We start from the raw sequence: 13,279 nt of genomic DNA on the forward strand, positions 1-13,279 counted from the left end.
CCCCAATCTAGTTCTATTGTTGAAGCTTTCAAATGTATTTTGTATTTCCTTTAATAAATTCTTCATATCCAGAATTTTTATTTGGTTCTTTTAAAAAACAATCTACTGCTTCAGTAAATTCCTCATTCATATCCTACATTATTATTTTTGTTTATTTCTATTGTTTTTCAGAATTTTATTAAATATCACTGAGTTTCTTTAAAATCAGTATTTTGAATTCTTTATCTAGAATTTCATGAATTTCTTTCTGACTGATAACTGTAGCTGGAGAGATATTGTGTTCCTTTGTTGGTGTCATATTTCTTTGTTCTTTTGTTTCCTGTGTCCTTATGTTGATATCTGCACTTCTTAGTGCAACAGTCACTTCTTCCATTTTTGAAATTGCTTTCATAGGGGAGGATTTTTTCCTGAAGATTTGACATGTTATTTGTTGAGTAGGGTGCTTTGGCTTTGCTTCTGAGTGCCTGTAGTAGTGTGATCTCTGTATGGTTTATTTGGCAGTATACAACATCAGTGGTATCTATGACTTCCTCATTGACTTAAGGTGCACTTACTAGTGAAGGCTGTAGTGAAGTTTGGCTGGGAACTAAGATGCTAGGTGGGCCAGTCTTCAGGCCCTAGTCATGGCAGCAGTGGGTTGAATGAGCCTGTGCTTGGGCCACAGAGTGGCTTAAACTGACACCAGTGTTAGTGGGTCTTGGACAGCCAATTCTTGGGCCTTCAGGTGACTTGCTTAGATGTTAGCAGTGGCAGCAGTGGGCCAGGCTTGTGGGCAACTTCTCAGGCTCCTGGGCAGCTGGTGTGAAATGGGTAATGGCAGTAGCAGTGGTGGAACAACCCACTAGGACCCAAGCAGTCTGTGCTGCTGGTGGTGGTGGCTGTGACAAGTTGGGCAGGCTAGTACCCTGACCCACTGATAGCATGTGTGTAAGCTGTGGTATTGGTAGGTTGAGTTGGGCTGACCTCAGACCCTGGCAGGAATGATTCAGATGCCAGTGGTAGTAGATTGGGCTGGGCAATTTCCAGGCCCCTGGCTGATGTGCTTCTGTACTGGAGGGATGGGATCAGGTCAGCAGACCTGTCCTCAGGCCCCCCTGCAATGCATTCAGGTGCTAGCTATGATAGGCAGAGATGGGGAGGTCCCCAGACCATGGCAGAATGCTCAGGTGTGGGCTGGCTGTAGTGGTTGCACCGTAGTCCTGCAACCAGGAAAGGCCACTCTCAGCGGGAGCATCATGAGCAAGTAGCTGTGGGGAGTGTAGTCTGCTCACACCTTTGTCCACAGCAGCCCATAGCAGTAGTGGTGGGATTTGTCCTAGGAATGTGTGGAAGTCCCTGGTCTCTACTCTCCCTCCTCAACTTAGACTTGGCTTGGTGACAGCAGCCCCAGCAAGGCCCAAGGGCAGAATGCAGACCCAGGTAGTTAAGCTCTCAGAATAATGACTATAGGTTTGCCACCAGGAGGGCAGGACCCCTCTCAGGTGGAACAGCATGGACAAGTAGCCACAGGGAGTGCTGTCTTCTCATGCCCTGGTCTCACTGCAGCCTGTAGCAGTGGCGATGGGATTTTTCCGGGGGATGTGTGGGAGTGCTCAGTCTCCCTTCTCTTTTTTGCCTGGTGGAACCAGTAGCAGCAGAAACAGCAGTGCCACATCAGTCTGGCCTCAGGGCAAGACATAGACCCCAGGCAGCGAGGTTCTCAGAATGGCACCATACTGAAACTGCTGTGGGCTCAGATGCCTGTGGGACTCTGCGTGACTTCCTTCTCTGGAGCAATGTTTCTGTTGATTTCTAGGAAGCTCCCTGTGTTAGGCTAGAAGCCCACAAGGATTGAGAAATTCTCTCATTGCTAAGACTGTAAAAGCCTGTGGTGGGAGTATGGATCCTGGAGGTTTCTCTGTTACCCTTTCTCCACATCCAGGAGCTTCTCCCAGCTCCCCGGCAATCCTGGCTGAGCAAACTGCCTTGCCTTGCTCTCCTTGCTTTCAGTGTTTCCTGTAACTTCTCTATTGAATCCTAGTGTTCTCTTAGATGACTGATGCTGTGCGAATATCTACTTGTTATTTTGGTTCCTCTCCATGGAGGAGGCACATACTAGTGTCATCTATTCAGCCATCTTGACTACTTCCTCCAAATAGGTATTTTTTAAGTAATTATATTTTTTCTTTGTCTGTTGCACTTATTTTCTAACACTTATTAATTATTTTATTAAGTGTTATTTATTGTTATTGTTATTTCTAACACTTCTGTACTTATTTTTGTCTATCTCTCCCTTCTAGAATGTAAACTCCTTGAAGAAAGGAACTTTTTAAAAACTGATGCATGCCAAGTACCCAGAACAGTGCCTAGCACATGTGTTCAATATTTGCTTACTAAATTGCATCATTACTCCTCTGTTTATAACACTTCAGTAGCTTCCCATTGCACTTAGAAAAAAAAAATCCAAACTCTTTAGCACGGTCCACAAGGCCCCCACATGATTCATCCCTGCTTACTTCTCCACTCTAATATCTATGGCTGGCCAGACACGGTGGCTCATGCCTGTAATCCCAGCACTTTGGGAGGCCAAGGCGGGTGGATCACCTGAGGTCAGGAGTTCGAGAACAGCCTGGTCAACATAGCAAAACCCCGTCTCTTCTAAAAATACAAAAAAATCAGCCAGATGTGGTGGCATGCGCCTGTAGTCCCAGCTACTCGGGAGGCTGAGGCAAGAGAATCACTTGAACCCAGGTGGTGGAGGTTACCAGTAAGCCAAGATTGCACCACTGCACTCCAGCCTGGGCAACAGAGCAAGATTCCGTCTCTATTTAAAAACAAACAAACAAACAAACAAACAAAAACAAACAAACAAAAAAACCTATGGCTCTTTCTGTTCTCCCATACCCATACTCTAAATGCAGTCTTTTTGTACCGTTTGTCCCTGCCGTAGGACTTTGCTGTTCCCTCTAGCTGATGTGATCTTAGACCTTCCCTCTCACTATTCAGATTTCAGCTCTCATGCCATCTTCTCAGGGAACTCCTCTCTGATCACACATTATAAAATAGATAATAGGTCACCATCTATCACAGACTTCTTTCAGTTTCCTGCATAGTACTAATTAATTTTTTTTTCAATTTTAATGTATTGCCTGTCACCATCTGCTGGAATATAAACTCCATGAGTGCAGAAACATTGTTAAACTTAGCACTGTTGTTACCTAGAAACATCCTGGCACATCATGGGCACTTAATAAATGAATTCAGGAGACATATGAAGCCTGGAGGGAACAGATTTGAAAGAACAGAGAAAACAGGGGGAAAAGTCGACAAGAAATAATTCAGGCTAGGCGCAGTGGCTCACGCCTGTAATCCCAGCACTTTGGGAGGCCGAGGTGGGAGGATCACTTGAGCCCGGGAGTTCAAGGCCACAGTAAGCTACGAGTGCACCACAACTAGAGTCTAGGTGACAGAGCAAGATCGTATCTCTAAAATAATAAAAATTTAGCCAGTTGTGGCTCACGCTTGTAATCCCAGCTAGTCAGGAGGCTGAGGCAGGAGGACCACTTGAGCCCAGGAGTTTCTAGGCGGCAGTGAGCTCTGACCCCAACACTGCACTCTAGCCTGGACAAAAGAGCAAGACTACATCTCGAAAAATAATAATGATAATTCAATAAAATTTCCCAGAAATTTTATTCTGAAAAGCTAAACGTTTCTAGAATGAAACTGAAAAGCTGTACGTTTCCAGAATGAAAGAGCCCACTGATTTAACCAGCACAATGGAGGGAAAAACTCATACAAAGTAACATCAAGAAATCTAAGAGTAAGGGCATGGAGTTGCATGCGTCTAATCCCAATGCACTGGGAGGCTGAGCATCACTTGAGACCAGCCTGGACAATATAGGAAGACCCCGTCTCCACAAAAAATAAACAAATTAGCCAGGTGTGGTGGCATGCTCCTGTAGCTACTCGGGAGGTTCAAGTGGGAGGAATACTGGAGCCCAGGACTTTGAGGCCACAGTGAGCTATGATTGCACCACTGCCCTCAAGCCTGGATGACAGAGTGAAACCCTCTCTCTAAAAGACGAAAGGAGGGGGACCACAGAGAGAGAAAAAGGGATGAAAGGGAGGAGGAGGAGAACAGTAAGAACAGACAAGACCCGAAGTTTCCGGTAAAAAACAAAAACAAAGAACAGACCATATACAAAGGATCAGAACTCAGGGTGTCATAAGAATTCTCAAACAAAGGATGCCAGAGGGCAGTGGAACAACGCTTTTGAAATTCTGAAGGAAAATTATTTTCAACCATGAATCCTAAACTTAACGAACCTAATTAAGTATAAAAGTGGGATAAAGATATTTCCAGATATTCAAGATTTTAAAAATTCAACTTCCATGCACCATTTCTCAGAAAGCTCCTAGAAAATGTTCCTCCAAAATGAAGTAAATTAAGAGAGAAAACATAGGATAAAGAAATAGAAGCAATCTAGGACCCCCAGTATGATGGTGAAGGAATATCCAGGAAGCCATGTACAGGTGAGGAAGCAGCTATTCCGGATGCAAGGCCAGGAGGCTTAAGAGATGCATCAAGACAAAACTGGTAAGAGCACCTGGTGAATGAGGACCTGGAGATTTTGACAACCGTGAGGAGTTTGGAGTACAGTAAGTAATAAAGACATAGGAAATGATGCAAAAAGGGAAAAGGAACTCCAGGAAGACAAAAAGTTCTGCAGGAAGGAGAAATTATCGTGGCCACACGCACAGCCCAGGTGTGAATAGCTTTTACACAGATGTAATAACAAGCACACCGAATACTTGTTTAACCAGTTAGTACCACACTGAAAGGATGGTGATGGATGGAAGAATGTCTGTGTGTGATAAATGACAGACAGCAGACGGCTACATCTTCCTGCTCCACAGTGGGAAACGAGAGGAGAAGAACCCAAACACGCGTTATTTAGAAAAAACCAAGGTCAACACAAAACGGTTTGCTAAAAGGTATGAACTGGGTCTTTGGAGGGAGGAATGGGGCAGGGAAATGTGCCTATTTGTAAGAAGCACTGTAGAAATAGTTTACCATATATGCAAGTATAGTTATAAAAAACTAAAAGCTATGAATACAAAAAATAAAAAGGGAAAACTTACGAGTCCACAAATGAGAGAACAGAGAATAAATACGCTCTTTGCCACTAGTGTAATTTTACAGGTAGTTTTGTATAATCCTCCCTTTTCCATTTTTAAGATGGCAATTTAAAAAATCACAAAGGACTGTCGGGCGTGGTGACTCACGCCTGTAATCCCAGCACTTTGGGAGGCTGAGGCGGGGGGATCACGAGGTCAGGAGATCGAGAGCATCCTGGCTAACAGGGTGAAACCCTGTCTCTACTAAAAATACAAAAAAAATTAGCTGGGCACAGTGGGGGGCGCCTGTAGTTTCAGCTACTCGGGAGACTGAGGCAGAATGCCATGAACCCAGGAGGCGGAGCTTGCAGTGAGCCAACATCGCGCCACTGCACTCCAGCCTGGGTGACAGAGCAAGACTCCATCTCAAAAAACAACAAACAAACAAACAAAAAAATCATAAACGACAAGAAAAACAGTTGACCGTGTTAGGAGGCAAGGCTGCACATTCTATTTCCTCTGGGGCAGTGCTTATTTTCCAAAGAAGAATTTTGGGTGTGCTATACTGGATGTCTCCCTTCTCAGGGAGAGTCATCACTTGCTCCAAAAGGCTGGACCTCACCTCAAGGGCACCACATAACAAGGTGGAGCCACGCAACAAATGGTCTGTGTCCCGCAGTAGGCTCTTTCTGAGGGACTTTCAGAAATGACAGCACGTATGCAAACAGAACAGAAAGCAGAAAGTTACACAGTTACAGGAGGCACAGAAGGAAAACCTTCGGCTACTGCTATCAATGGAATTTCTCTAGCCAGACTGAGGTCTGGTGGCATTTGAGATACAATATAGATCCTACAGATATACATCTCCAGGCGGTTCATTCAACATGTCTTTATTGAGCACCTACTCTGTGCCCAGCACTGCACTAGGTGCCATCAGAATACAAGAGTAGTATAAGATGTTATCCGCCCTCCAGGAGCTTACAAAACTAGAGGCAGAAATAAGATGTACATGTGACTCAGGCAGCATGTGGCACACACAAAGTGGGCAGCTCTGAGACAATGGTGGTCAAGAGACCACTGAGACCCGGAACAGTCTCTTAGAACAGGGTGGAGGACTTAAAACTTGGATGAACAGAGACTGGCAGAGCATTTGGAATGGGTAAGGTCAAGACTGGGAGATCAATTTGGCTGGAGCAGGGGAGCTTGTGTTAAACTGTGGCCATGAGGGGCGCCTGGACAGAGGCTGGGTCTGTGGGCAATGAGGAGACACATTACTCCCTCTCTTGACGTGAAGACCTGGTGGACTTGTGGCCTCCTGCTGCCTTCCTTTCCCTGTCTTCCCACCTCCACTCTCTCCTAGGAAAGTGGAACCTGGATGCTGAGTAGGGCCAGGGACAGAAGATTAACACCCTGCTGGGGAACGTGGTCAGAACTCCCCAGGCAGGGGAGGTTCTGTCCCACTGGATATTTGTCTTGGTGTTTTTGGATGTGCTAATCAAGAGCAAGATGTTCTGGATTCTTAAAACTCCCCCCACAAGGACCAATCCAGAGATAATTTATTGATCAGTGATCACAGCTGGTACCCCAAAGCCGTGTATGTCTGGATCCTTCTCTAAGACCACAGATAGCTCCAGGGAGTCCCACATCCTTGGCTATGGAAATATGCTCAGCCCTGGTTTCAGAGAAGCCTGGACTCCACTCTGGACCCCATGAGATGATATGCGCTGGTACTCCAGGCCTTAAATGGCTTGGGAAGCCTCAGTGCATTTTCATTGCTTATTTTCAGCATTGCCATATATGCTTAACTCTGAGTTGGGGTGGGGTAGGTCTGTTTAAAACGCCAGGGAAGGCGGGCAGCAGAGTGGATTTGTGCAAGAAGGAACCTGTGGGGTTTAAGGACAGCAAAATGATCTTAGGCGTAATCAACTGGTTTTTCCAAGGTCTTGCCACGGTGGGCAAGAAAATGCTGTGTCAGACCCTTACTCCACGGAGAGTGCAGAGCTGGGGCCAAGGTAGTGGTCAAAAAGGAAAGGAGCCTTCATGGACTCCAGGGTCAGAAGTTCCCTTGGGAAACCAGCTAGAGGTGGGAGAAGAGCCCCATTAGGGCAGCAGATGGAGCAACAGCACTGAGTGAGATCTCAGGGGGCCAGAGCGACGGGGAGGTGGCTGCCAGTGGATATGGGGTCCCCTGCTCCAGGTGCTCAGGCCGGGCATCCCTTCCCCGCCATTGAGAGTCCTGGAATTCCAAAGAAGTGAAGCATCTTAGGGTGTGGGGCCAGGGGCAGATGTCAGGGTTCAGGGTCTCAGCAGGAGGCGTGTTCCTGGCCACTTAAGCCACAGGAAGGGGACCAGGCGCCGGGTGAAGGTGGCAGTGAAGGTGTAGATGAGTTCCTGTGACTCTGCATTGGTGAAAGTCACAGTGCCCCCTTCATAATCCAGGGCGATGCCCACTCTCCGGGGCCGCAGTGCTGGGAAAAGCTCAGCCTCGGGGCTGGTGTTGGCCCAGATGCCAGAAGAAGAGAGGCGCAGTGCCCACACGCCATCCTCTGGCCGCAGGGAGAGGTCTCCCTTCCTCTTCATAGAGTCTCTGGCTACCCCCACCATGCAGCTTTCCAGAACTTCCTCCCCTTCCTCCTCCTCTTCTTCCTCTTCATCACCCAATGATTCCTCATCTTCATCGGTTTCCCAGTCGTCATATCCATCCCCATAGCCGGCCTCCTCTTCTTCTTCCTCCTCTTCTCCTTCTTCCTCCTCATCCCCCTCTTCTTCATCCTCAGACCAGCCCTCCCTCTCCACTTCCACTTCCCAGTAGACCTTGCCCCAGGTGAAGCCCTTGCTGCCCAGCACCCCAGGCTCACAGTCAAACTGCTGGGGGTGCAGGTAGGCACTCTTGTACAAGCTGGTGTAGGTCACGCACTTCCAGTCCTCTGACAGCTGCAGGTACCCACTGGCCGACTGTGGGTCCAGGGTGACACTCACTGTGGGGACAAGGGGAAAAAAAAAAACAAACAACATCACGTTTTGTTTTGTTTTTTAAGTTAGAGGGAATAAAATTTATTTTGGCAGACAGTGTTAAACAAAATTAAAGTTGCATATATTAGTAACATAACTTAACATCCTTAATTTGGTGTAAGTGTGACACATTTTCTGGCTTTGTATTCTGCTAAATCACCATAACTAAACTGCTTTATAAACATGATATACTGAAATTTAACTTTACTGTTTTCGCTTACGCTCTGATTCCAAACAAAACTTCGTAAGCTTCCTCTATCTCTGGATCTCTGGGTCCAACTCATCATCAATATCATCCAAGTGTGGATCACCAGCCCCTGATAAATCTGTTCTACTTTCTTCATAATCTAGAAAAAAAGTCCTCTTTTTCAAGTAACTCTTGATATGCCTCTTGGGAATCTGGATCAGCTGCAGTGAAATGAACACTATGAGATGTATAAAATGCTGGTTCATTCACATAGCAATTGGGATCTTTTTTGGGTGTTGCATTTCTGTATGATGAAGTTGCATGGACTCTACCCCAGTTACTGCACTGGAGCTCTACAAGCTTCAAGAGCATCTGCTTCATGTCTCTGCCACAGTTTGCATCTATTAACAACATTTTCAGTTTCCTAAATAATTTCTTCCATATCAGTCCCTTCTTTTTCCTCCCAAGCATCTTCCAAAACTGACCCTGTCAACTTCAGCAATTTTATTCCACAAATAAAGCTGTCATCCATGGGATTAGAAAAGAGGGCATTCAGGCATTCAGCAACTCCCAAAGACCAACCTGAAGAATATCTGCCCTTGTAACCTGTCCATTTTTTCCTCTGATCTCCAGGTTACGATAAAGCTCTCCCAAAAAAGGTACAAATGCATGAAATAGTTTTGGAGTAACTTCATCTCCTTTTGCAGCTTGATCTATAATGTCATATTCAGTCCAACATCCTTAAGTAGAAATTTGCAGAAGGTGCTACTCTATGTGCTGTCAGATGATGGGCCAGGTGAGTACACAGGCGAACTCCCATGTAAGAGAAATTTGGGGCCGTGCACAGTGGCTCACGCCTATAATCCTAGCACTTTGGGAGGCCAAGGCAGGTGGATCACAAGGTCAGGAGATCGAGACCATCCTGGCTAACACGGTGAAACCCCATCTCTACTAAAAATACAAAAATTAGCCAAGCATGGTGGCGGGCGCCTGTAGTCCCAGCTACTTGGGAGGCTGAGGCAGGAGAATGGTGTGAACCTGGGAGGCAGAGCTTGCAGTGAGTCGAGATCACGCCACTGCACTCCAGCCTGGGTGACAGAGCAAGACTCCATCTCAAAAAAAAAAAGAAAAAAAAGAAATTTGGGACAGATGTGTCCTCTGAGTTCCACAAGTTCTTGCAAAGCATCATCTGTTGTAACACAAGCATTCAGGGTCTCTGCAAACTGTTCAGTTTCAGTTTCAAAACCACCAGGCTGCTCTGTAAGATGGTTCACGAAACCCTGAACATGTACTGACAGAGTGGGATGATCCTCACCATCATCCTCATAGGATTCTCTATAATTAGAATGACCTGATGGGTAGAATTTGACGGTATTCACAGACAGCTTAGACATTAATAAAGAAGCTACAACCACCCAAGGTTTAACCACTGCTAACTCAGTTCTGCTGTGGGATTTTATCCTGTGAACTAGATGGAGCTCTCAGGGCCTCGTTTGCTCCCAGAGAGTTCGACATCCTCAGTGGTTCTCAGGAAAGCAAGTGTGAAAGTGGGCCAGGAGGAGACCACCAGTCTTCACAATCCAAGGGGCACCACTCACATCTTGGTCTATGCGGATGGTGCTCCTTGGTGGTTGGTATGCAGTGTACAAACTAACTGCAGGGCTGAGAGGAAGCACAGTAGTGGGGCCTCTGGTGGATATGGCCTCTGCCCTTAGGTTGCCCCTGCTGTTTGCTCTGAACATAGGAGCTATGCAGACAGGAAGATGAGAGAAAGCTCGGCCACAGGAAAAGGACTGGTGGTGGGACCTGTGAGGATAGGGAAAGGAAAAGCAAACACAGGGCAGAGACGGGTCAGACTAGCAAGCAGAGGCCTCACTAAAGAGTAGGCTGATTAGAAAGTGCAAGGAGGGAGGGGGGCTTCTACCCTGCAGCTGGGAAATTCTTCCTGTTGCAAAAGGGGCTACCTGGGGAAAAAGGGGGCACTCAGAATCTCTGCAGGCAGAGTTTTCTATATTTGATGTACATCTGGGAACCACCCTCTCGACACTCACCTGTCTTATATTCCAAGTCTCTCAGCAGCTTCCCTGGGGAGAAAAGAGGACAGCAATGACTCGAGTCCCGCAAATGCATGAGCCCATTTCTTGCTTGGGCGGTATCAATTTCCTGATAGGGATCCATTTCTAAGGCAGGAGGCCCTCAGAAGAGTGAGACTTGACAAGGTGATGGAAAGGAGCTGGCTGCCCTCTTTCTACGAGGTAGCCCTGCTCTGACTCCCACCTTTTGTGCGCTCCCCAACCCTTACCCTGGAATTCCCTCAGGCCTCGCTGCAGAGAGAGGAGTTTATCTGAGAATTCTCCGGTCTTTTTTTTAACCACTCGAGCGATGGGTTTCCCAACCCAGAACTTCTTCCGTGGATACCTGAGAAGATGAGAGACGTAACAACCTGTTACTCAGCTCTTCTTACTTTCCTTCATATTTATCTCTCAATCCTCATGGCAATTACGAAGCGGAGAGGAAAGGTATGATTGTCCCCATACAAGTGACAGAAAAACAGTGGCCCAAAGACACCAGCTGAGCCAGGGCTTCAGACCATCAGTAGACTCCACATCCAGGGCGCTCTGTCTCCTAAGCCATGTTTCTAACCTCTCTTCTCTGTCCCACCTCAAATAAGGCCAGTGAGCCAAGGAGCTGGGGTTACACAGGGAACTCATAAGGAGGAGAGCAAGTCTCCAGTTCTCAAGGATGTGTCCTGCTCCTCAGAAGGGCATCAGGATGAACCATGGGATGTGAGTACCTCTGGCACCACACCATTCCCCATGATTCAAATGGACCTGGTCAGAAGGGGAGGGAACATCAACAAGGGGGATGAGGTATGCTGTGGAGAGGAGACTCTTACCTGTTTAGGAAGTCTCTCGTGTCCTAGAAGGGGAAAAAAAAAGCACAAATATCAATATGAATCAAACAAGACTTCAATGCATGTGCACCCAACACTGTAGCAGAGGTGGGACATATCAGTGAACAAAACAAATGTGGTCCCTTTTTTATGGAGATGACATTCCAGTGGGGTCACTGGATAAAACAACAAGAAAACAAACAAAATCAGCACAATGACAGAAGCCACCATGGCTGGGGGATGACAGGGGCAACCTCTCTGGGAGATACCTGCGCAGAGAACTGAGGGATGAGAAGTATTGGCCAGATGGAGAGAGGTAAGGTAAAACAGGAAAGGGCTTGGTGAAAGCGGCAGGGGCCAGATTGCGCAGGGCTGGATATGCATGGTAAGGAGTTTGAATTTTTCTCCATGTACAGTGAAAAGCCACCAAGGGTATCAAGTAGGGGCATGATATGTGTGATCCGCTCTACATGTGGCTGAGACTGCTGTGTAACCTCCAGAGTCCACTCTCTCCTTCCTCCTTTTAACAACAGAACCCCTGGAGTTACTGCTGGTCAGATGGCCACCTGGGAAGACTACATTTTCCAGATCCCCTATGACAAGGTCTGGTCATGAGACTAAGTTCCAGCCAATGGAATGTGACAGAAAGCAATGACCATAATTCCGGGCACTGTCCTTTAAAAAAAGAAAATTGCTTTCTACTTCCTCTTTCCCCCAACTGAATTTTGGACATGGTGGTGGTGAGCCCAACTTTGACCACACAGCAGAGGACAACATCCCGAGAAGCTGGTAGAAGAACCACATGGAAGTAACCTAGTCCCCTGGATGAGCTTATGTACAGCTACTGTGATAGCTCTAGACCCTGCACCTCTGACCTGTTACTGAGGCAGAAATAAACTTCTCTTCTGTTTGCGTCACTGTACAGCAGCGAGCCAAAACCCTAAGTGACCACTCACTTGGCTGTCCCACAGAGAAGGGACTGAGGAGGCAACAGGAACACGGGGAGGTTGGTCCAGAGGCTTTTGCTGTGGACCAGGGGAGAGCTAAAGATGGCCTGAACTAAAGTGGTGGCAGTAGGGAGAAAAAGAGAGAAGCAATATATTCCAAGTATTTTAGACAGATTCAACTGGACATAATGGTAAAGGATAATCAAGAATAGAGCATGGTTTGTACAGGAGGGAGAACGGTGGTGCTATCTCTGTGACAGACAGGTGGTAGGACAGGGTGAGTGGGAAGAGGGTTATTCTGAGATATTCAGATTCCCTTTTGAGTGTCAAAAGCCTCCATAATACTCTGTATTGATTTTTGCCTTCCTTTCACTCATTCCACAAATATTTATTAAGTCCTTCCTAGGTACCAGGCACTGATCTAGAAGCCTCAGAACAGTTTAAAAAAAAAAAAAAGAGAGAGAGAGAGAGACAAATCCCCACTTCTGTAGAGCTGACATTCTAGCAGGGGGAAGCAGACAATAATCAATGTAGCAAATACATCACACTGTGTGAGTGATACGCACCACGGGAAAAGAGAGCAGAGTGAAGAGGGATGGGAGCAGGGGCCGGTGGGGTGCAGGCTGGCTTCCTGGAGAGAGTGAGATTCGGGAAACAAATGGAATTAACAAATTGTGGCTGCTGATGACTGCTTCAGAAAGTTTGGGAAGAGTTGTGAGTTTTACTCCAGAGGAGCAAGACAAGAAGTCAGAGGCACATCCTGACCCCCCACTATGAAGCAACTAAATGCCCACAGACTGGTAGCAAATTTCTGGCCAAGTCCTCTAACACGCCCCTCAACACAGGTAAGTCCAAGGCAGCTTACAAAGCTGCAACAAAACAGGACAGGCAACAAAACAGACAGCGTGCCCTGACAGCTCTGCTGACAAAGGTGGCATAAAAGAGCAAATGAATGGAGCAATAGCTAGAGTGGGGGCCAGGGGCCCAACTGGGCGTATTTCCTAACATGAAAGTTCCTACAACAGTAGAAAGGGAGAGAATCACACAGGAGAAAGAAGAGTCCTCTAAAGGTTAAAGGTTGTGAGCAGCCCAGAGAGGGTGGGGTCCCAAGAGCCAGGGCAGGGCTGGCCCTGCCAAGAAGAG

At 46.9% G+C, this 13,279-nt stretch overlaps 1 protein-coding gene and 1 pseudogene across 10 annotated transcripts in view; both read right to left on the reverse strand.

Moving 5' to 3' along the window:
• Positions 1 to 5,970: 5,970 nt before the first annotated feature.
• The window catches only part of TRIM26 (tripartite motif containing 26), a 30,613-nt gene continuing 23,304 nt past the window's right edge, over positions 5,971 to 13,279 (reverse strand). For all 10 annotated transcript variants that reach the window (XM_026448878.1, XM_026448880.1, XM_023194355.2 and 7 more), the window contains 4 exons: positions 11,193 to 11,215; positions 10,599 to 10,714; positions 10,348 to 10,380; positions 5,971 to 8,075 (listed from right to left, as the gene is read on the reverse strand). In XM_026448878.1, coding sequence (XP_026304663.1) covers positions 7,393 to 8,075; positions 10,348 to 10,380; positions 10,599 to 10,714; positions 11,193 to 11,215 — 855 coding nt within the window. In that variant the 3' untranslated portion in view covers positions 5,971 to 7,392. The remainder of the gene's footprint in view (positions 8,076 to 10,347; positions 10,381 to 10,598; positions 10,715 to 11,192; positions 11,216 to 13,279) is intronic.
• LOC111527840 lies at positions 8,152 to 10,328 on the reverse strand (annotated as a pseudogene).

Source organism: Piliocolobus tephrosceles, chromosome 5 (genome assembly GCF_002776525.5).
Source record: "Piliocolobus tephrosceles isolate RC106 chromosome 5, ASM277652v3, whole genome shotgun sequence".
Lineage (NCBI taxonomy): Eukaryota > Metazoa > Chordata > Mammalia > Primates > Cercopithecidae > Piliocolobus > Piliocolobus tephrosceles.